This window comes from Lygodium microphyllum, chromosome 30, assembly GCF_053477565.2.
Source record: "Lygodium microphyllum isolate KBCC chromosome 30, Lygodium_microphyllum_v1.1.10, whole genome shotgun sequence".
Taxonomy (NCBI): Eukaryota; Viridiplantae; Streptophyta; class Polypodiopsida; order Schizaeales; family Lygodiaceae; genus Lygodium; species Lygodium microphyllum.
In genome coordinates, this window is record NC_141164.1 from 81,053,799 (window position 1) to 81,079,066 (window position 25,268).

A 25,268-nucleotide genomic window follows, 5' to 3' on the forward strand; every position below is an offset into this window, starting at 1 on the left:
GGGTTGGGGCCTAGGGATACCATGAATATACATATGATCTTAAGAAGGCCCTTGTTAGGCATTATCGCATAGCCTCAATCTTTTGCGGAGAAAAATCTAGGGGCATGGCTCTAGCTCTAGCCATAATCTCTTATATCCTCATATACATGTGTCATCAATGCATGGGTCAAGACCTAAGATGTCTAGATTGGCCAAGTCATCTAGCACATAGCTCAAGCGAACAATAATGCCATGATCTGGAGTGTGGAGAAGATACTCTATATAGAAAGCCATCTTTGTCCCAACTTGTGTATTGGTATTAGCCATGTCCTCCTAGTATCTAGTTAAATAAGGTATTGTCCAATGATCCTACCAATCTCAGTTAAGGAAATATTGGAATGGTGGGAGTTAGTCCATGCAAAAGCAATGTAACTCAAACGAAGATGACATCTAGGCATACCAACATGAAGTATACTTACTTTGAGCCCCTTTGCACTTGATATTTTTAGGGGCTCCTAAATGATGTTACCCTTGCTAATGTATATTCGCTCCATATAGCTATGGGGAGTTGCAAATTTAGTGAGGGTTATATCTGCCCTATAAATACCATGAAGATATCTACTCTAGTATTTCCATTTTTTAAGCAATGCTAACCAGTCTGATTCAAGCATAAGTTGTCGAAGAGTAATACCAAACAAAACTTTTGTTAAGAATCTTAATCTTAACCTTAACCTTAATTCTTAATAAAAATTATAAAAATAATTGAGTATATATAGTATTAAAGTAAAGGGAATATTCTTGATCTTTAAACAAGAGAATCAACCAAACTTTCGTTACGTATCTTAATCTTAACCTTAATTCTTAATCCTTAACCTGAATTCTCAATCTTTAAACAAGAGAATCAACCAAACTTTTGTTAGGTATCTTCTTAATCTTTAAACAAGAGAATGTTCCTACCACGTGTCACCCTATAAAGAAGGCGCCGCATAGCGCAAACAAAACCAACTTGAGCAAGATTGTTGCCGATGATGACACCGAGCCCGTTTCTCTTCGCCTACCAGCTTTTTAATCAAGCAATACCTTACCTCTCTTCGCTCTCTCTCTCTCATCATCAGCTTCCCCCGCATCATCATTATCTGTGGAACTCACCAGGTATGGCTCATACCTCGCTTTCTTGATTTCCTTCTTGCGAGGAGTACCTTTCTTTGTACCTTCTTTCCGTGCAGCTCCATCGCTACTACAGGGGACATTGCTTTCAAGCATGTGTGCGCTTAGAGCATAAGTATTGTTACCTCTTATGGATGTAGCAGATTGGTTTAGCAAAGAAGAGAGCTTGCAGTGCTGTCCAGCCGTCCTATAGAGCATGCAGCAGGAATAGAAAGGCGTTCTCTGTTATCCTTTACTTTACTAAAGAAGAAACGATAGCTCAAATCTTCAAGTCAAATGATAAGTTAATGATTGTGTTTCTAGAGTCCGGTTTTCGTTATATTGATCCCTTTTATACTGCAATACCTCTGCAGAACTAGAATCTGATTCCAAGAATGAGGTTTTCTCAGCATTTGAGAAGGTTGCAATCTCTTTATCATAAATCATTACCTGTAAAGCATGCCTCCAACACAGCATTGTCACTCCAACAAGGTCAAAATCGTGTCATGGAGGCTTCACTTACTCTAATCCGTGAGAGGGCTCGCTTGAAGGTGCACTGTCTTGTCCTTACCATTTTTGTTTGCAATCATCATGTTTGTTATAGTTTTATTTATTTAGTTGCATGTTGTAAAGGGTTGTAGGATGCAGTAGAAGCAGTGTACAACTTTGTTTGCTTGCAAGAACTACATCGCCTCTTTTTATTACACCCACTTTCTTTCCATCTTTCATGGATTTAAAATGAACATATTGTAGTTTTAACGAAAACGGCCTCGGTTTAGTTATCTGGTTTCAAAAAGAGAGGAATTGTCTTCTGACATGAATTTATGGAATACTCCCAACACAGTTGTCTCAGAGGTATCTTGGATCATTGAAGCTCTGATGTCAGATTTGAGGTCTATCTATAGCAGAATAATGTGCAACCAAAGGCAGAGATGTGCACATTGCTGCAGCAAGGTTCATGACAGCAAAGTACATTCAAATGCAATAATGATGATGAGCAAGAGGAAGCACAAATGATAAAACCTAAGCTGCTGATTTGATTATCTGGCTTAAAGGTGCAAATGAAGGGCTTTAATCATATGGAAAGTTTAATGTATATTGCAGACAAAAGTTGGGGCGGTTGACAGCTGGAGACAATTTCTAGTATTAAGTTTTGGCACAATTGTGCCCTGATAACCTCCAGGCTGAAGATAGCCAAGGAATAGAAGTATCGTGTGTTTACTTTAGTTTTGCAGCTAGTGGGATATTGATGCTAAAGAAGTGCTTTTAAGTGCATTTGATGTTCATCTTATCATGGGTAAGCATAGATGCCCAAGGTGTTGATTTGAGGTCAAATTGTTTACTTGCCATTATACTAGCCTACATATCAATATTATCTGGCCTTCATTAGTTTGCCCTGGCCACACTTGAAAATTAGTTGAGGCAAGTTGCAACCTCTTCTTTTCAATCATCACTTGGTGTCAAAGTTTGGCTGTACCCTTGAACAAAGGAGCAATTTCATCAAGGGATCAGAGTAATGGTTCACTATGATAGGAGATGGTACCATAGATATAGACTAAATAACTTGCACGATGGATACTTTGGCTTATCAAAATAGGTGGCTACATAGATTATAATGGAATCCAAAGGAGCGCAATGGTTCACTATGATAGGAGATGGTACCATAGACCTAGACTAAATAACTGGCATGATGGACATACATATATTTGTCATCCAATAAAATAACCGGTTTCTTTACAAAGCGAGAGTAGGAAAAGAGGGAAAATCAACCTTTCTTTATAATTGATGAGGAGTACATTGTTATGGCTTTCTTCATGATCCCAAAGTGGTGAAGTTGTGGGTCTCTTGAAAAACAATAGTGAGAGAAGAGGAAACTTGAGAGATTTCTGTTAGAGTGCAGCCAATGTGGAAGCTTATGACTGGACTGAAAGAAAATGAATACGAGAGAAGAGGGAGAGAGAAAAGAGGCAGTAGAATGCAAAAATCTGCAGTATATATGAGTGCTGAAATGAAGAAGGCAGATGTGTATACGGGTTATCGAATGTATCTCCGTGAGCTGATCTCTCTCTCCACTTGAAAACCAAGCGAACGATGATGGGGGCAGGCTGCCTATAAATAGGCAAGAAAAATAGGCATAAATAATCAGGTTGGCCAGTTAAAAACTAGCCGACTATTGCACAATAGCAATTGCTGAATAAAATAATGCATACAATGCTGCACAATAAATGTGGTTGCCATGTGGCATCCTGCATAACTTGTTTAGCCTGCCCGATTGCCCAGAAATGCTTTAAATGACCTGTAGACTGCATAGAACAGTCCAACCTGAAAAGAGGAAATGTGTAACTATGCTGAGAGTATTGATTGTATAACAATAGATTGCCAATGCCTGTCCAGAGATCAATAAATCTCTAACAATTTCATGATGAAAACGTGGAGGACGATGGTAGAGATGGATGTGAGCAACTTCAAGTCTATCTTTAGCGGCTGTATAATAGATTACAAAGGAAAAATTGATGAAAGGTGAGAGAAAGGGTGGAGCTCTTTTTATAGGAAAAAAAGGATCAAGTGGTACCCTTGGGGAAGGGGTGTTTTAGGCTCCAGTTCAGGTTGCTCAAGTAGATGGAGGCAACACTTGCTATCAGCTTGCTTGATGTTAGATTTTTGATGGTATACTTTGAGAGATGGATCGAGGGTCGAGACTACTCATCGCTTGGAGATGGCACTGCCATCACCATCTCTTTTCCTAGCCTTGATGAGTACTCCATGCCATATCTTTCTGATATTGGCAACACAAACGGCCATGTTATAGAGAGAGAGAGGACCTTTGTCAATGTAGTCTCTGAAGGCCCGCGCAGATACCCTTCGGTTTGAGTTATAGTTCCCACAGAGTCCTTACATTCCCTCCCTCAAATTATTAGGATTCTTTTTGTCCATGGGGGTTTTCTCACCCATCCTGTCTCATACATAGGACTCTCGGGCAAGTACTTTGCTTGTAGGATGATTGGACATTTTGCAGTGGAATGCCCTAGGACTTGCCATCGCTAGACCTTCTTCAGAGATGAGGGAGGTGGTAGACTCAAGACACGGAGGAGGAGCGATACAGAGCGCCAGAGATAGCATGACAGCGAGAGTGCACATAGGAGGGATGGGGGTAGGAGCTGAGAGGCCTTAAGTTGAGACACAAGAAGAGATAGAGGAGAATGGTCAAGGACCTTCGACCACCAGCCCATAGGTTTCCATCTCATTCTCGTATGACTTTCATAGTCACTCCCCTAGTTATCGAGGAGATAGAAACTCCACAACAGTTGACTATGGTAGCATCGTAGATTACAGTTGCACCACAGTTTACAGTAGCACAATCGATAGATGAGACACAACCCATAGAGGTAGTGTTACTAGCAGTGATACAAAAGATACAACATGCTGTAGATGCACCCTCACCAGGCAGAGGTCCTAGAGTTGATCCCATCAAAGGTACTCCACACCCAAAAGTGTGGAGAGAGTGAGGAGACACGAGAGAGTGAGCAGGAGATAGAGGACTTGGAGGCATACTCCAAGGATTTTCCCCCCCCACTACACTTGGCAGCAAAGCTAGTATAGAGGACACATGAGAGGGTGTATGCTAGGAGATGACACGGACAAGCATGGGCAGCAAAGCCATGCTGGTCTAAGAGGTTGAGACGCACTTCATGAGAATACTCTCATGGAATGTACAAGGCTTTGGAGGATGACACTTCTTCAGGTAGGACTAGAGCCTCATGCGACAAGACTTACATAGAGCATTAGTAGGAGGAGCAGTTGATTTCCTCATGTTGCAGGAGCACCATTTCTTGGGAGAGAGGATATCCAATGTTGCGGGAAGCTATTGCCAAGTTAGAGTCACACTTATTGGGTAGTAGCCATGGGAGATTCAGAGATACGGGATGGAGTATGTATATGTGTTGGGGAGTAGGGGACCCAGTCGGTACAAGGCTAGGGTATTGTGATTCTAGGAAGAGCTATGTTTGTCTTAGTGAGAGTGGAGGAGTCATTTATTGGTATGCTGGTCATTATGCCCAGAATGGCCAGCGAGATAGGAGATAGTTTTGGACTAGTCCCTATCGCAGGTGGATCATTGAATAGTAGGGGGCGAGTGTAATATGGTGGAGGTTCTTGAGGACAGGAGAGCCAGATACATGGAAACTATTAGAGAAAGAGAGTAGTCTGCTTCGGTGGAGTTACTATTTCAAATCAGAGGTTAGGACCCATGGTTCATAGCAGAGTTTGGCAGGTCCACGGGCTCATTCCATTTCTCTAGGAGAGATAGGGCAGTAGGAGCCAGGACTTTCTCCAAGATTAACCAACTTTATGTAGACGATTGGGCTTGCGATAGGGGCAGCCCAATAAGCATCCCTGGCATGACTCTCTCAAATCACTCATCGATTTAGCTACTTCTCTTTGAGAGAGTTGGAGGGCCTCACCCTAGTGTCAGGATTCTAGAGCACTTGTTGTATGAGGATGATCTCAGAGAGATAGTCACACAGTTGTGGAGATCTAGACTCTTCTCAGTTGGACAAGCAGCTATTGACTTGGATGAGAGTTTACAGGAGATTAGCTCCTTGTTCAGGGAGGAGGCTAGGAGGAGAGAGGGCCTTCTAGAGAAGGAGAGATGTGTCTGAGCATCACTAGCTTTCCTACAAAGGGGAGAGAAGAGACGGCTAGGGTGCAGATGGACAGTTGAGAGGATGCGCATTGCCAAAGCAGAGATTGATGCTATGAAGGAAGCTAGATGAGAGTATAGGTTTCACACGAGGGCTTCCTTCTAGACTCAATTAGGTGACAAGGTTAACAGGGATTTTCTCCATACCACAAGCCAAAACACTCTAGATAGGGTGTTAGGAGACTTAGGAGAGGAGATGGATCTATTGTATAGGGCCCTTTGGAGGTGAGATAGGTCCCTACACAATACTGCATAGCTTTGTTCGGGTCCACTACTAGGCCCTTGGGATATGAGAGGGATAGGGAGACAATATCGCATAGCACAAAAAGGATGATTACAAATAGGATGAGTAGATATTTGATGGTCCATTATACAGAGGAGGAGGTGTAGAAGGTGCTTCTTGCATTGACCTCAAGCAAGTGTTTGAATTTGATAAGTTCTTTTTGAGCAATTGGGATCTTATCAGTGCAGGGTTCATTTCAGCTTTCCAAGAGATCATGGCAATAGGGGTTATGCCAGATAGATTTTAGAGGGATTGATTTGCCTCATTCCCAAAGGAGTGGAGATAGATTGGAGATCACACAGTGGAGGCTAATCACTTTGCTTGGAACTGCCTACAAGATCCTTGCAAAGGCGATCGGTCTCAGATTACCCCCATTAATGCTAGATATCATTCACCCCACACAGACAAGTTTTGTCCAAGAATGTAGCATCTTGGACAACATCTTCACTTTCTAGAAGTCCACAGCTTTGGCTAGATCTAGGAATCAGGATCTTATTGTGCTACCTCTCGACTTTGAGAAGGCATATGACCGCATCGACTGGAGCTCTTAGAGGGCATGATGTTGAGGATGGGATTTCCAAGCATGGATTCCATTTCCCGAGCACATCTCTGAGTTTTCTTCTTTCTGTTTTCTTTCTCATTTTGTCTTGTGTTAAGTAGTTTATTTAAGCACTTATCTATGCTTCCATTGCTGCACCACTTCTGACAGTTCTGAGTAATGGCAATCTCCACATGGCAACCAAGATATCTCATTGCAGTCCTGCCAAGGAATCCATGAAAAACCTTGTGTGGCCACCACTCTGGCTGCCTAGTGTCACATACCCAAAATCCATAGGACTTGTGCCAGTTAATTAAGGCATTTGTTGCTCTACAAAATATCTCCATGGTAGTTACAAAGGCCCTAAAGTTACTCTCATTCCCGTCTAGATAGAGTGTTGTGTCATCCACAAACTCCACATCTAGAAGCTTCTCAAACTCGAGGATGGGTAATCTAATGCCTCTGATACCTGAGAGGCAGTTGTAGATCTGCCTCTCAAGAAGGAGCTCATGGCCTCTCCTACAAACAAGAACAAGAAGGGAGTGAGTGGGCAGCCCTGTCTAAGTGATCTCTGAATGCTACATCTATCTCCTCATGCCCCACTGGTCATAGCCTAGCTGTGTACTAAGGAGTAAAGAGCCGCTATCAAGCCACCACCAAGGTGCCTCGGAGAGAACTTGATGTTGATGTTGATTGTACCAGCCCCTGAAAATAGAGAAGAGTCATAACAAATCTCTGTGTTTGTCAACAATGTCTTGCAATAGCATACAAGACCAGCTTGTCAAAAATTCCTTTGAATATATGTGACCATGGATTCCTTGCCTTTGGCCAAGACCGCCAAAGTGTCCCCTCATGTGAGCTCGGACTAGTAGCCAATCTTGCTCTCTGTCAAAGAAACAACCCATTATGAACGTGGATGTCAATCCCAACTCTAGGATTTGAACTTGCCAGATGCGTCAGGGATGTCCCTCGTTGGAACTTGTGCACTTGTATAATTGTATAGATGAGGCTCGGCTGCCCCATCTCACCACCCTCTCACACTTCCTCTCTGGCATTGGAGAGTCGTGAGGGATCACTTCATCACCTAGACTAGAAAGTAGTGGAGAAAGGGGTAGTCAAGCCCTTCCCTTGGTTTGAAGAAGTGGATCCCTGCCGTGCCTTGGACTTCCCCTTGGACGGAGGATCGGAGTCAGAGTCTGAGGAAGAGTATGACTCATTGGAGGAGTCCACAACCCGCTTCTTCTTCTTCTTCTTCTTCTTCTTCGAGGTTGCTAACTCCTTGTAGTCCTTTTGCAAGTGTCCCTTCTTACCACAGTGATAACATTGGGCTTTTAACTTCTTCTTCTTTTCACCCCTCTCAGAAGCTGTAAAGGCCTCAGTGGAACCTCCATAATGAGACGTAAGCCTCCCTTGAAAACGCAAAGATGCCTCATGCTCAAGCAACATTGACAACATATGTGTAAAGCTCACAGGCGTAGAGGATGTCTACGCCCGCAAAGCATTGGCCAGTCCATCAAACTACGGGGGGAGCTTGCAGAGTACCGTTTTCATTAGCTGTGCCTGTGGAAGGGAAGACTGCATGTGTCAAAGTTGGTCCTATACTTGTGTAACATAGAGCAAAAATGATTGAATGGTGTCCATCAGCTCAAACTTCATTTGTTGAAGCTGTTTATGAAGGGTCATAGCACGCATGGGGGAAGGTGCCTTGTACATCTGAAGCTTGTTGGAAATAAAGGGCCATGGTGCCTTTTATATGTGCACGGGTGTGAACACACCCTTAGCACATTTGTACTTTCATATATATATCTATCTAAAAACCTAAAGAGGTACACTTGTCATTGTACCGAAGAACGTCGTGCTCACTCTCCTCTCTACTCCGCACTCTGTCTCTCTACTGCGAGAAAGCATTGCGTGTCTCGATCCTCGTGCTCTCTATCTTAACAAACTAGTATCAAAGCAGGCAATGAGTGCATGCTTCTCGAGACAAAACAGGTCACAGGCTGTAGGAGACGTGGTTGAGGCGACCAACATGCTCAGGCCACACGTTGCAAGAAATAGTCGAAGGCTAGTAGGCAGGTCGTGAGGTCGTGGGCTCCAGAAGACAGGCTGTTGGAGAGTAGGTGACAGTTGTTGTAGGTCGACAGGGCAGCAGTCGTGGCATAGGGAGACAAGGCAAGCGACTTGTAGCTGCATGACAAGGGCGTGACAGGGCAGCTGACTAGGTAGTGACTAGGCGTAGGCGTGGACAGTCGCTGTCGACTGCGTGACAACCAGTCGACGAGTTGCAGGCGCTAGACAGGACGGACGGTGCTACGACCGGATGAAGCGAGCTGATGACATACGCTAACAGGTCAATGCGTCAAGTCCGAGACTCGACAGATGGACTCTTTTTTCGTCATTTTTTGTCAAATTCCTGAAATTTTTTATTCTCCCCTTTTGCTGGGTGTTCACATGCACAAGCACAATGTGCAATTTTGACCTGAAAAATTGGGGCTTTTCCAGGATTTGGGGACCTGAATGCAGAATTGGAAAATCTGACTCAGAAATTGCAAAATCGGTGCACATTTCCTTGGGAATTTTGGGGCTTTTCACATTTTAGTGATTTTTTTTCAATTTAAGTGAAATTTGTGCACACCAAACTCGAGAAATTTGGGGATTTGTCCAAATTTGATGCAAGCAAGACACAACCGTGATATTTGTCTCAGAAATTGCAAGGATTTGTGACATTTTGCCTCCGACATTTGGAGCTTTTCATGTACATACAAGTATTGGGCTGAAATTTACCCAATTTCTCGACATTGATGCGCATTGGACCCCGTACAATTTGGGGCTTTTGCTGTTTGAGTGAAATTTGTGCGCCATTTGGTCATTTTATATACATGCATGCTTAATTCGATGCAATTTGGATATCTAGCACTTGGAAAATTTTGGGGGTTTTGCTGAAATTGCTCTATTTTGGCAAATTTGGCTTGTTCTATGCATGTTAGAGACAGTGCAGATGTATGGTTGATGCTTTGTGTACAAAAATTTTGCGGCTTTTGACCGCGTGTGTCAAATTTTTTGACCGTTGGTGCATGTACAACAGAAATTGCAGCTAAAATTTGGGACTTCTCATGTAATGTGATGTATTTGTCCTTGGAACAGCTGTAATCAGTTGTGGAGTGCTGTAGCACAAGGTTTAGTGCTTCTGAAAAATTATTTGCAGGTTTGAAATTTCTGCTTTTACGTGGTCATTTATTGCTGGTTGGTACTTGTTTGTACCTTGGTCACTTGTGTGACAATTTGGGCCTGCATTTGGTGAATTTTTGGTCACATTTGGATTGAAAATCATGGCTGGCAGCAGTGATAGCAGTCATCTCATGCACATTAAGAAGCTTGAAGGAGCACATAACTTTGTAGTTTGGCAAAAATAGTGCTATAATATCCTGTTGCAAAAGAAGCAGGCAAAGCCGATTAAGACCAAAGGAGCAAAGCGTGCAGATATGGAACAGGAAGATTGGGATGAGTTAAATGAGCTTGCATGCTCAACCATCGAGCTATCGATTTCTGATGCCTTGCTGTTTAACATTGAAGGTTTGGATTCTGCCTATGCTATTTGGACTGGACTGGAAGAATTGTATGCACAGAAGAGTCACGCAAGCAAAGTTTATTGGCTGAAAAAGCTCATGGATTTGCGTATGAAAGAGAGTACAACAATGTCTACTCACTTGAGTGAGTTTAACTCCATTTTCAGCCAGTTGGTTGCCTTGAAGTTCATGATTGATGAGGAATTTAAGGCTACTTTCTTGCTTTGCACTTTGCCAGAGAGTTGGGATATATTCAGGTTTGCTATGAGCAATTCTAATACAATCCTTTTGTATGCTGATGTAGAGAGTGCTACTCATGGAAGAAATGAATAGGCAGAACAATGCATCCAGTAAGTCTTCCAATGCTTTGTATACTAGGGGCAGATCGCAACAGAAAGGCAAATTTGATAGCAAGGGATGCAGTAAATCACGTGGTAAGGATGTTGAATGCCATCATTGTGGCAAGAAGGGTCACTTTAAATGTGACTGCTACAAATGGAAGAAAGAGAAAGGAAAGGGCAAGAAGACAGATGATAGCAAGGAAGAGAAGAAAGAGAGTCAGCCTAAGAAGAGCATTGTCAAAATTGAAGAAGTGAATGTAGTCACTTATGACAGTGTCAGTGGCAATGACGTACTCTTTGTCTCTTCACACTTTAGTACACATGCTTTACTTGCAGATATGGATGATGACATGCATACTTAGATTCTCGATTCAAGTGCTTCCTTTCATGTCACCCCTCATCGTGAGTGGTTCTCTGACTATACAGGGGGTCAACATGGTGTTGTCCATCTTCGGGACAACTATGCATGTGACATTGCAGGTATTGACAATGTGCAGTTGCAGTTTCGGCATGGTTCTGTCTTCACACTTCAACATGTACAGCATGTACCTTAGCTCAAGAAGAGCTTGATTAGCATAGGGCAGCTAGATGAGGATGGATTTCATACCACCTTTGGTGATGGGAAATGGAAGATCTGTAAGGAATCTAGAGTGATTGCCAGAGGTTGTAAAATTGATACCTTGTATTCTCTCCATGTATCTAGTGTGAGTGGTCATGTTGTTGCCGTGACCGAGCATCCAAGTGTTTCTTTATGGCATGGTCGGTTGGGACACATGAGTCAAAGTGGAATGAAAGTGCTTTCTCGTTTGGGTTACTTGCCTTGTCTTCGTTATGCTGATTTTGAGCATTGTGATCATTGTGTTTATGGTAATTTGTAAACATGCACAGATGTCTCATCAGAAGTCTCTTTCGCTGAAATCTTCTCCTCTAGAGTTAGTATAATTCGATGTATGTTAGATGCCATGGCTATCTTTAGGGAGAAATAAATACTTTGTCACCTTTGTCGATGATGCTACACGGAAGGTATGGGTTTATCCTATTCGTAGCAAGGATGAAGTGCTTGATAAGTTTAAAAAATTCTTGGCATTGGTTGAGAATTAGACTGATAAGACACTTAAGTGTCTTCGCTCTAACAATGGTGGGGAATATGTGTCCAAGGCCTTTCAAGCATTTTATGACAGCAAAGGGATAAAGAGGGAGCTCATTGCCCCTCATAATCCACCCCAAAATGGAATTGCAGAGCATATGAATCAGACCATATAGGATAAGGTCGATACGATGCTGTCTCATGCTGCTTTACCTCATGGTTTTTGGGCAGAGCTTGTTATGACAACCATACACTTGATTAATCGGTCACCAAACAGGTCTTTGGGAAGGGGGGGGATTTTCCCAAGAAGCGTGGTCGGGCAAGCCATCTTCGTATGCACACTTGAAAGTATTTGGCTACGAAGCATTTGTGCACATATACAGTAAACTTGAGTCAAAGTAAGGAAAAACACAGTAAACTTGAGTCAAAGTCCTGTAAATGTATTTTCTTAGGATATGGTGATGAATGTGAAATGGGGTATAGATTATGGGATTCCGAGAAAAGGAAAGTAATACACAGCAATTATGTTATCTTCCGGGAAGATCGCATATATAAACAGCTCGAAAAGACTGAGGAGGTCTGTAGGGTTGTGTTTTGGGAAGAAATACCTTTTGGACAGCAAAATGTGCCCTTTGTATAGTAACAAATACCTACTGTAAATGAACCTGTAAATGCAGAAAATAATGTTGGAAATGATTAGCTAGCTATTGCTCATAATGATGAGCCATTGGATGTGTAGAAACAGCTAGGATAGTAAGCTGTTAATGCTGATTTGTAGGCTGAAATGCCAGGATAGCAAGTTGAAAATGGAAACTTGCAAGAACAGCCAACAAACAATGATGGAGATCGTCTAGGGCTACTAGATAACCTGATAGATTTGTTTCTGGTGTAAACAATGTGGCTGATTATGTCATGATGATAGATTGTGGAGAATCGTCTTGCTTCAAGGAAGCAATGGACAGATAGGACAACAAGAAATGGTATAAAGCCATGTTGTCAGAGATGGAATCTCTTGAGAAAAATGGCACTTGGGACTTGGTGCAGTTGCCTAAAGGGCAAAAAACCCTTCCATGCAAATGGGTTTACAAGACGAAGGTCACTTCTGGTTCCTCACCAAAGGACAAAGCAAGATTAGTTGCAAAGGGGTACAAGCAGAAACATGGAGTTGACTTTGATGAGATATTCTCTCTTGTAGTCAAGATGACTACATTGAGAATCATTTTGGGCTTGGTTGCAGCTGAAGATATGGAGCTCATGCAGATGGATGTAAAGACTGCATTCTTACATGGTGATTTGCATGAAGACATATATATGCAACAACTTGAAGGGTTTGTGGCAAAAGGAAAAGAGAAGATGGTATGTAAACTCAAAAGGAGTTTGTATGGGCTGAAACAAGCACCAAGAGAATGGTATCATAAGTTTGATACATTTATGCGGTCTCAAGGTTTTCATAGAAGTCAAGTGGATCATTGCTTGTACACTAAGAAGGCCACAGATGGCAACCTGATTATCTTAGTTTTATATATTGATAACATGTTGATTGCTGGCAGGGATACTCATGCTTTGAACTCACTGAAGCAAAGTCTTCATGGCAGCTTTGACATGAAGGATCTTGGTGATGCAAATCACATTCTTGGAATGCGAATACTCAGAGATAGGTCAAAAGGATTACTCTATCTATCTCAGCAGGAGTATATCTATAAAGTTTTGCAGCGTTTCAATATGGAGGGGGAGGGAGGGGGGAGAGAAACAATTGGGGTTTCATTGCCTCCATATGTGAAACTTAGTGCAGAGGACAGCCCTACATCGGATGATGAGAAGGCTGAAATGGCCAAGATACCATATGCTTCAACTGTTGGCAGTTTGATGTATGCTACGTCCTGACATTGCCTTTGCAATGGGAGTGGTTAGTAGATACATGGCAAAACCTGGTAAAAAGCATTGGGAAGCAGTGAAAGGTATTATGAGATACCTCAAAAGCACAAAGGAGTTGTGCGTTTGCTTTGGAAAGCAGAAGACATTTGTTGTTAGCTTTACGGATGCAGACTATGCTGGTTATGCGGATTGTAGAAAGTCCACTTCTGGGTATGTGTTTACCTTCATAGGAGCAGCAGTCTCTTGGATCTCCAGGCTACAAAATGGTGTTTCATTGTCTACTACTATAGAGGCAGAGTATGTGGCTGCTACTGAGGCATGCAAGGAGGCTTTATGGCTTTCATGTCTGGTGGGAAAGCTTGGCATTACAGAATTACATGTTCTCCATTGTGATAGTTAGAGTGCTATCATGCTAGTACGGAATCCCATCTTTCATGCAAAGATGAAGCACATATAGGTGAAGTATCACTTCATTAGAGATGTACTTGATAGCAAGAGCATTGAGCTTGTGAAAGTGCATACAGATGATAATCCTGCAGATCTTCTAACGAAGTGTCTTCTAGTAGAGCGGTTTGCTCATTGCTGATAGATAATGGGAGTTGGATAGATATATGTATTTCAGCTTTGTACATACCCAGACTTAGCTAATTCTTTTCTTCCCTTAAGGCACATTGCCTTTAGACAAGAGGTTGTTGAGAATAAAGGACCATCGTGCCTTTTATATGTGCACGGGTGTGAAGACATCCTTAGCGAAGTCAAAGCTTTAATATTTTTAATGAAGATGCATTCAAACTTTGATAAAGAACTCCACGCATGAGCGAATGCCATGAGTCCATCATTGATTTAAACCGTCCCTTGTCACTTAACCCAATCTAGAATGTAACTTTCATTGCATGCAATTTGCAAGGTTCATAAATCTTTTTTCCTTTCAATGCAACCTTTTAGACAGCATTTAATGTCTATCTACGATTGCCTTAATCATGAGGCACAACCAAGAACTTATTGCCTAAATACGTTATGTGTTATATTCCCTATCTTTTGCGAGATGCCTTTCATATATATATATATATATATATATATATATATATATATATATATATATATATATATATATCTAAAAAGCTAAAGAGGTTCACTTCTCATTGTACCGAAGAACGTGGTGCTCACTCTTCTCTCTACTTTGCACTCTCTCTCTCTCTGTCTCTCTGCTGTGAGAAAGCATCGTGTGTCTCGATCCTCGCGCTCTCTGTCTTAACAAAGCTTTGACCATATTTCTGGGGATGTCTTTCAGGAGGTAACCGCTGGTAGAACTTCTTTAGAAATATACTGAAGTAGTGTAAAATATGCATGTGCATCGTTCGAATCACATGTAAGCACAACTTTCTCATGGTTGTCCCTATCAAAATCTTCAAGAAGAGGAAAAGGACACTGAGGCCAAGAAATAGCTCCACATACAATGTACCAAATCCGCTTTTGCATAAACTAGGCTTTCATCACAACACTCCAGGTAAGATAGTTAGGTCCATGTAACTTATCATTTGTAGAAGTGCACGGAGGAGCCATTGGGAGAGGATAAGAAATGAAGATAGAGAATAGAAGGTATATAGAGAGAGAATATAGCCAAACCAATAGCAAATACTTCACAAAAATGAGAGTTCACATGCAGTGTAACCGAAAATCTGATAAAAAATGAAGGCCAGCTGTTGCAAAATGAAGAAAAATTAGTCATATATTGGGAGGTATCCTGTGAAAGCTCTTTCCAAGTACACTACAAAAACAACCATATAATGATATGGGTTTTCTATGCAAATATATATGCATTCCAAACTTTTAGCCTACACATGTATATTGCATAGACTTCTCATGTTCATGCCATTTTGTTGATTGTAATTGTCTATTTTGGTGGATCGCCAAAACTCTAAGGCATTGACCTTTCTGTATGTATTTGACCATGATATGCTTGAGTTTTGTTCACCTGCACGCCCAATCAAATTGTATAAGTGGAAGTGTGTATTATCTTTGTTCTAACCCACTATGTAGGTCCACCATATCCCGTGACCACTTATCAGTGGCTAGCTTGATTGCACAATTGTAGATATCTTTTAAATAGAAAGGAAAACAAATTTAAGATCTAATTAAAATCTCAAGATTTGATAAAAAGGATATGAGTTCTTTTTTCATGGATTTGTGACACAAAATGACTCAAGTCTATGGCCATTGCTGCAAGTGCCCATCTTGGATTTGATTCTACCATCGTGTTACAGTCTTTTTCTGAATCTATGTTGGTATGCGACTCAATGATGTGGGGAATAAATACGACCAGCATCACCTTGAGTGGCCATCTCTTTGTCTCGTGGATGACTTGCCTTCAACGAAATGCAATGCAAGATAAATATTCCATATTTTCATATTGGAAGGTATGGGGTTCATGTGTATGATCTCACCACCAGTTTATTACTTTGGCACAATCTTAAGTCAAGTTCTAGTTGTGTGCAACACTCCTTGAGCTCAAGACTGAGTGCTGGCCTCTTCAGTTGACCAGCTGCTGGAGTGTTTGTGGTCAGTTCTCCAACGAGTAAAGAAAAGAAAATGCTTATTTGGGTGAGGAAATGCAAGAGGGGGCTTTATTGGGTATTGGGACCCCATGCAGTGTTTGAGTACTCTCTCAGCTCTAGCCTCTCTTTGACTCTAGTTTTTCTAAATTGTGCTTGGAAGCAAAATAAGTAGGCTTGCTGATCAGATCTGGGTTTCCCACTTGCATCCTGCTTGCTCAACCCCAGCACCAAAAACCCAAAAAAAGGGGGAAAAAAAGTAGTGCTAAAAGCTTCTGTCCATTGGAGCAGGCAGCCTGTGAATTGAGATTGTGTAATTTGACTTTACACTGCACATGTTGCTTGTATCCTTGTAACACTTTTCTCTTGTTTATAGAAAATCTAACAAAACATATGAAAGGATTTTCACAAGTCCAAAACTTGACTGCATTCTACTGATTGTTCAAACTTACAATTTTGGTATTTTTAGGGAGAGCTAGTTCGAGCTGCTGGTGGTGCAAAGGCATCTTCTTGTCTATTAGGTGTTCCCTTAGGCCACAACTCCTCATTTCTTCAAGGAGCAGCTTTCGCTCCTCCAAGAATTCGAGAAGCCATCTGGTGTGGGAGTACCAATTCCACGACCGAAGCAGGTGCTCATTCATTTGAAATGCTTAACTTCCTGTTTTTGATGCCTCTTTTGTGTTTCTTTCTATAAACTGCAGTTCCCCACGTATGTCTTTGCTTGAGAGTTTGAATACCATGTAGAATCATCTGAAAATGATGCGTGTACCTGAGTTAAAGAAACTACTATTTCTCTATAGTTGGATTGGGACTGGTGACTTTGTGTATATCAGTTCTTGCAGTTTTGAACATGGGTTTAACACACAACATACAATGCGTACTAGGTGCCCTTTTTCCAAACTGTGCCTGTTTTTGCCATCCTCATTCTGATTGTGAAGTGTATTCTGATGTTCGTTTTGCACATCTTCTAGCTAGTTGCAGGATGGCATAAGAGGACATAGATCCACAACCCACTTTTGCTACCACTGCAGCTCTATGCATGTTTTGGTGCAATCAGTCCAGTGTGCCATGGTGTTAAGTCTAAGTTTTAAAACAGCTGCTATTTGAATGCCATCTGTTGAAAAGTTAATCCTTTGAATCCTTTAGATTTTATCAATTGCTTTTTACTGATGCCTATTGGGTACAGAGTCCAATGGTTATCTGTTCTTAATGCATACTTTGTATAAAGTTTGTGGTTTAACATACACTTGGGGTTGTCTCAAGTGTGACATTTAATGTGTAGAGATTGACCATGGATACCTTGTATGCATTGAACTAGTTGTTAGAAGCAATTATTGTAGTTGTAGATTCTTGTTATACCTATGGGTGTGGTTCATGACCGTGCAGGGAAAGATCTGGCAGATCCAAGGGTTTTGACAGATGTAGGGGATGTTCCAATTCAGGAGATGCGAGATTGTGGAATTGGAGATGAACTTCTGATGAAGACTATCACAGACTCTGTGAAGTTGGTAATGGAGGAGGTACGCACTATTTGAAACATCCCATTGGCTTGGAGATTTTCTCTCTCAACCACATGCACTTCTGAAACTTGGTGGGGATTTGATATTAGGGAGGTCTCAATTAGTGCATTGTCTGGAGCCATTGCAATTTGAGTACCATGTGGATGTGAGACCAGTTACACACAAACAATAATCTGTTGCACCTGCACTTACAGGAGTTACTACTTTAGCATGCAAAGAACACAATTTTCCACCTCACTGTTACGTAGGTTGAAATAAAGCCTGATTGTTCTAGAATTGATATTTGATCGATTCAGCTGGGAAAACCATCCTGAGGGAAAAGCCAAAACTTGATATCAAAACCAGGATTTGGAATGCAAGGAACTTCAAATATAGACTCTCAGCGGTATCTGCTTGGTAGGAGCGACATGGTGCCTGTTTCGTAGATTGGAAGATTGGAACTCGAGGCTTGTAGAGTGATCCTGAAGGTGGGCCATGTGAGTAATAGCACTTCTATCCAGAAGCCAAGGCTTTGGCCCTTTACTGGCCAAAGCAGTCTCGTCCTACTTGATGAAGTTGTCCTCCCTAGCAAATGAAGCAGGAATAGAAGCCTCCTTTTATTTGGTTGAGGAATCCTAAGCTGGATGGAGGTGGGGATGGTTCTGTCCTCTGAATGCCCACCCTTGCTGCAGTAAGCATACAAATATTGTGGAGATTCAACATTTTCTCTCTCAATCTTTTACCATCTTAAACCTCTTCTTCTCCCCCCAAGCACCAGATAATGTCCTGCCAGCAAATGCTTCATGATCACGACCATGACCACAGGAGGTCCCAGAATCCTGCACCTCTGACTTCATCATCATGGGAACTAGCTCCTCAGCAAGTGAAACCAGCAAAAGGGCTAGCAAACTGGAGTAGGAAAACATCTTACCTTTGAGCATGGAGACATGACAAAAATGCGATGGCCATGTCCTCTAGGTCCTAGCGAGTAACAACCACACATCAAATGTCCTCCGTTTGGTGATATAGACCTAGAATTAGACATGGGCACACCCCACGAGCATACCTGCAAAGAAGATTGTGACAAAGGGTGAACCTTAAATATGCTAGCATACTTCTCCAAGTTTGGAAAGCAAGTCTAATATGCTTGACATGAACAAGAAGTGAACTAGTGCATTGAAGTGAAGTAAATATGTAGCATGGGCTCATGATGTTAGAGATTTATTTATCCCTATTGGCAGTGTACTGTTGTATAGAGCATAGTTGTGCATTTCTTGGATCTAGATCAGACAGTTTTATGCAGTCATCTGGTGTTTGCCGGCGTTGCCAAGCAGTCAGGTTGGCCATACAAGCTGTGTAGATGCCATGTGGCATAGGCATTAGTGTGCAACCTTTTTTTACTCATTATTTATTGATGTGATTTTACTTTTGCAGCAGCCGACCAGTTTAAACTGGCCGGCCTGATTATTTTATTGATTATTTCTTGTCTGTTTATAGGCTGGCCAGCCTCCAGTCATCTTCACTTGGTTTTTCAGGTGGAGAGAGAGATCGTCTTGGTGGAGATACATTTGACAGCCTGTGTACATATCTGCCTTCTTCATTTCAGCATTCATTCACTGCAGATTTCTGCGTTTTACTGTCTCTTTTCTCTCTTCCTCTTCTCTTCATGGTCTTTTTCTTTCAGATTGGTCATGCGCTTCCGCACTCCTGCACTCTGACATGGTAATCAAAGTAGTGTTGAAGGGTTGATTGATCATGGGTAGACCTGAATGGGAGATTTCAGCACAACAAAAGTTTGTGTTTTCAGCATTCGAGGGCGAGTTGGAGGGCCGTGCATCGAAACAAGGCTGAGGCAAATAGGCAATTTGTAGGAAGGGAGCAAAGTTGTTTTCTTACTAGTTTTTGCTGTTCATGAAGGAGAAAAGGCAGTGTTTTTAGCCTTTTGGTATAGATTTTGAGTTTTCATTGGCTCTAGTGGTTGAAACAAGTTTGGGATGAGCGGAGGAAGCCCCAATAGGCTGCCTTTTTAGAGTTAGAGGGGGTTGCCCTTGTTTTTGTGCAGGTTATTCAAGTGACAATGTCTTCCAAGTTCAATGTGAAGTTTCCGTAAGATCCTTGTGTTATTGGCTCTTCCTTCATATCAGAAACTCGATGGGAGAATTATTGCCTTTGAGCTAGTAATGATACTTGCCATCTTGGAGTCCTATGATTTGTTGAAGCTCGTGATTGAGGCTATAGACCATCCTACAGCTTAAGATGCCTCCAAGCTTTTTACAGATGAGAAAGCTAAGCTAGTGAAGGTATAGGTACATTGGGACAAACAGAATGCTTGCATCTCCTCCTTTCTATTGCTTTCTTGTACTCTAGTCGTGATAGCTCACATTGAGCATTTCACTGTTGCTGCTCAAGAGATATGGTTGGAATTAGACTAGTTGTACGATTGGATGATCGTGATGAAGGGGGTGTCTCTAGAGGTATAAATGCGGTCGTTGAACCGTCTAAGTCAGCTTCCATGTGGGAGCATGTCAATAAGCTTTGGCAATTACAAATGCAGGTCTAGAACATAGGGAAGGGGATTACCTCAGAGGACATGGCAATAACTTTTCTTTTGTAGTTATTGCCCCAATTTAGTGTATTCTACTCCACCTTGATTGCTTTAGGGGAGACAAATATCCTTAAGTGGAAGGATTGGTTCCGATGGTCTTGGATCAGGAGGAACAACTCAAAGGTCAAAACACTTCGAAGTTGGAGACATTGATAGGATAGTCTTTCCGATAGAAGGGGAAGAACAATAAGAAGAAGAAGGAGGAGGAGGAGAAGACCAAGCAAGATAAAGCCAAGGAGTCTACTTGTCACATTTGTGGCAAGAAAGGTCATTAAAAGAAGGTATTGTTCCAACAAGGACAAGGACATTAAGAAGGAGAAAAGTATGAAGGACTTAGGAGTGGGTGCTCCTTTATCGGCCGCCTTCCTCCATTTGGAGGTGATTGATTCTCAACCGGAGTCGTGGCATTCTCTATTCAGCCACCTCAATTTAATTATAAGTACCTTTGAAAGGCAACTCGTGACGACTAGCTTGTGTGTGGATTGCTAGATGTTGGAGTGAGCCATTCCCCTTGTGTGTCCCACATTTGAAGCAAAAAAACATAGAGCTTGATTCCTAGCAAGGCTTCTAGGTGGCCTAAGGAGCCTATGAAGCTTGTTTCTATTGATTTGTGTGGACCTATGTGGATGGAATCCCTTTAGAGGAGCTGTTATTTCATGTTGATTGTGGATGATTTTAGTAGGATGGCTTGGGTCTTCTTTTTGGACTTGAAGTTAGTCGCTTTCTCTCACTTTAGAGATTGGCTCATCTTTGAGAAAAATCATTATAAGTAAAAGTTAAAGACAATTAGATCTGACAAAGGTGGAGAGTTTGTCTCCAATGAGATGGCTCGTTTTTGTGTGGAACAAGAGATTTATCAAGAGTATGCCAACACCAACACCCCTCCGGAGGAGAATGGGATCTTGGAGCAGAAGAACAAAAGTGTGGCAGAGACTATGATAGAGCATTGGCAGACACCTCAACATCTCGTTTTTGTGTGGAACAGGAGATTTATCAAGAGTATGCCAACACCAACACCCCTCCGGAGGAGAATGGGATCTTGGAGCAGAAGAACAAAAGTGTGGCAGAAACTATGATAGAGCATTGGCAGACACCTCAACATCTATGTGCATAATAGTGGCCTTAATTGGTCATCCATCTTGGCTATTGTCAGCATGACTCCATTTAAGGCTTATTTTGGACTAAAGTTAGATGTTTCTTATTTTAGGGTATTTAGATGTGATGCCTATGTTTACATTCAGAAGAAAACTAGAGATAAGTTGGAGCCCACGTCTAAGAAACAGGTGTTTGTTTTGGTAATAGTTCCTAGTCACAAGAGTACTAATCTATGGTCTACTCTCGAGATGTCTATATGAGCCGAGATGTTCTGTTTATATGATGTTGCCTCTAGGATCTAAGAGGGTGTTAGAGATTTGGTCACCAACATAGGCTTGGTCAAGGTAGTTTAGACAACATCTCCAGGTATAGAAACAGGTTGGATAGCAAATGGAAAGTCACCAAGCTAAATGCACAACAGTCAGGACATTGGATGGACTTTTTATTCTTTTAGAAGCTGTAGCTCGCTTTTTGACGATAAACTCTCATATTGTCTTCTCAACACTTCACTTTAACTAACCATGCATCCTTCTCTCCAACCCAAGAAAGTAAGAACATAAGACTAGCTTCGAGATATAGTGAACTCACTAACTTACCTTCTCGTGTTGTAGTTCAAAAGTTTAAAGACTCCAAGATGGTTTCACGACCAAACAAGGCAATCTGATGCTATTGCTCTTTCGCATCTACCATTAAGTACGCCAATGATAAGAAAAGAAGATAGAGAAGAAGAATGAGAGAAAGAAGATGGAGAAGAGCTTCACCACATAGAGTCCTTCACTCTCTCACAATCTCACAACCTCACACACAACTCAAATTTCAACCCTCTTACCATGGATGGAAAAATGAAGAAGAAAAGCAAAAAAAAGATGTACAGCTTCACCTTTCCTTAGTCCCTTGCATAACATACCTTTCACTTACTCACTCTCAATAATGGAGACAAGATGATAGAATAGAAGAAGTGCATGAAAAGCTTCAATAGTTACACTAACAGAGCTTTTGCAACATGGATGCACTAGAAGGATAAATATAACTGAGACCTCCCACCCTTATATAGACCAAAATTAGGGTTAGGATTAGGTCCCTTCTCTAGGGGAGCACCTTGTTTGCGTTTTAGAATTTGTGCCTCTTTTACTTTTTAGGATTTGCACCCTTGTGAATTAAAGTTTGTATCCCACTTTGCATTTTAGGGTTTCCACAACTATGAATTAGGGTTTGCACTCTCTTTTGGGCATCATATTCACTCTATGGACTTTAGGATGGTCCTTACTTGAAGCATGCTTCCACCTCAATCTAATTAGACCTAGCATACACTATTGCAATTATATATTCATGTGCATAACCCGTATAACATCTATGGGTGCAACAAATACAACTATAAGAGATAATACAGTGTGCGTAAGTGTAGTGAGCCTGCCTCTCACATATTAATACATCCATGATTTAACTATCTTTGGCTTTCCTTGGCTTTTCCTTTGAGTGTATCCTTCCACATTTATCATTAATACTTGAGCTACAATGCATTACAAACTGATTAGCTCTTTTAAATAGCCCTAAAACATATTTATTAAAACTCTCAAATAAAAAAGAAATGTGTTCCTAGAGAGTTTCTATGCTCCATAAGCCAAAACCCTAATTTGGGAGGATCAACTAATCTATAAATAGATAGGCTGCTTACCACTCATCTATAAATAGACACGTCTAATGTCCTAGTTGCTTGGGGATTTGATGCCTTTGGGTAAAAATGGGCTTGAGCTTTTCTTCCAATCCCCTCTTGGTTTTAGTTTTGGGCCTGAAAGAGGATGTTGAGCTAAAAATGTGTTACAAATTGATTAGATTTTTAAGACAGCCCTAAAATATGTAAATTACCAAAAGTTTCATTAAACGGCGCACTGTCCTAGAGAATTTCAGTGTCGCATAAGCAAAACCCTAATCTGGGAGGATCCTTCTGCATCTACAAACAGACAAGCTGCCTACCGGTCATCCTATCCTTTTGTGAAGGTTTCTCACTCTACTGTGCAAATTTCAGCCATCAGTCACCTACCATCTATTGTTCAGCCATCATCTATTACAGCCCATCACCATTCAACCCATGCGGCCTAATTCCAGCCATGGCCTTCCTATCTAGAGGTCTCCATTTGTTGTGTCATCATAACACCTATTTGGCACATGTTTTCAGTGTTTGGTGCCATACGGCAAGCTGTTGCCATCTCTCCCACCAAGTGATTGCTGCAGTATGTGCATTTTTGCTGTCCAATAGGCCACCTGCATCAATGCACACCTCTGTTGTTGCTTGATAATTCTCTACCTTGGGTGATCAGTTCTCAACTTGTTTGGTGGTATACCACTGCATTTACTAGATTTCAGTCCCTAGATTGTTGTGTTTTGGTGACCAACCTGCTACCCTTCCACATTCAGCACTCTCTTAGATCTGATTGGTGGTTAGAGCAGTCGGGATCCATCTTTGATGGACGTCACTCTCCAACATCATCCACTACTCTGCCCTTGAGCATTGTGTACGCTTTTCCATTCATATACAATATTGATTTATTTACTTTAGAGTTCTACTGGAAAACAGAGCTGCAGCCTGCAACCAGCTCTGGTCCACTAGTCATGACAGATGCAAGAGACAGCTTGAGCACTTGCAACCTCTGTACCAGCCACTTTGACTGCCAAACACACATAAGCCCAAGTTGCCCAACTTTCCAAGGCCAAAATACAACTGCTACAGTCTTGTAAAAAAGGGTTGTCTGCCTACAAACTGGAAAATGTAGCATTGGCAGCCATGTGGCAGCTCGTCTAAGATTCTCAGCCACAGGATGACTGCAAGTCTTTATATTTGACTGCAGTACAGCTGTTCACCAGCCAACACACAACTTTTTAGCCACACAGCAGGACTAAACAGCTCAAGCAGGCCACAGCACAAAACAGAGTAGCCACTTGAGCTGCTGTTGCCTGTAGCATGGCCTTTTAACTCAGGTCTAAATCTGATTATGAGCATGGATACCCGGTGTCCCGGATTTGCTTTTGTTTCCCACAGCAGGTCAAATAAATGGCTGAAAGGGGAGATGGAAAAGCCTGAGCAGAGAAGACTTCTTGTGTGGTTGAAAGCGAGACCCTTTCCAATATTTCCCAATCACCATTCAAGTGTGTCTCTTTTTTCCTTTTCTTTGTAATAGGTAATTGTATAGAGAGAGAAAGTGTGTGTGTATGGCCTTTTGTAGACGTTAATATAACTTTCTTTCTTTCTTTGCGTGTGTGTGTGTGTGTTTTTTTTTTCCGTAATGAGTAATTATATTAAATCATGTCAAAACACAAAAGGAGTACAAAAGTCACAGCAAGGAAACAGAAGAAAGTGCCATATGCCAAGGAACCAAATCCTCCCTAGGGAGAAGATTAGCCTATTGGATGAGATCTAATTGCCAATGTAGAAGACACTTGAGTCTAGCAATATGTCCTTGGACACCAATGGTGGAGTCAAAAACAAATGCATTTCGGGTGACCCAATTATGCCAACATCCCCAAAATCTCAAAACGTGAAACAAGATCTTCATATTTGGCTATGCCAGCATGGGATATTTTGCCTTAACAAAGACCCAATTAGAGGGATGCAGTAATGGGCCAGCCATAGCTCTCCAAATATCCAACTAGAAGGTCCAAATTTTCCTAGCTAGAGAGCGGGAAAGAATGTGTGACGAGGTGGTTCCACATTGGTAGTGCAAGAAAAGTAATTACCATCAGAGATTCGATGCTTTGAAAGGGCTGAGATGAGAGGGAGACCATCAATCTATACTCTCCAAAGAAAGACCATGCATTTAAATGGAGTTTTGTTTAGCTATCCTTCCATCACAATCATTTTCCAACAAGCCTTAGATTTGCGCACCTGATTAGTTGAGGCCTTTTCAAGATTGAGCCGGCATGCAAGATTCCAATCTTGCCAAGGATAATCAGAATCAAGAGTGGGAAAGGGTTGCCTAGGCTGCAACAGCATCTCAATCAGGCCCCA

General features: G+C 41.7%; 1 protein-coding gene across 1 annotated transcript in view; it reads left to right on the forward strand.

Moving 5' to 3' along the window:
• Positions 1 to 975: 975 nt before the first annotated feature.
• The window catches only part of LOC148010037 (arginase 1, mitochondrial-like), a 28,034-nt gene continuing 3,741 nt past the window's right edge, over positions 976 to 25,268 (forward strand). The window contains exons 1-4 of the mRNA XM_087672639.1: positions 976 to 1,131; positions 1,500 to 1,676; positions 16,536 to 16,695; positions 17,453 to 17,586. Of these exons, the coding sequence (XP_087528765.1) occupies positions 1,521 to 1,676; positions 16,536 to 16,695; positions 17,453 to 17,586 (450 nt within the window). The 5' untranslated portion in view covers positions 976 to 1,131; positions 1,500 to 1,520. The remainder of the gene's footprint in view (positions 1,132 to 1,499; positions 1,677 to 16,535; positions 16,696 to 17,452; positions 17,587 to 25,268) is intronic.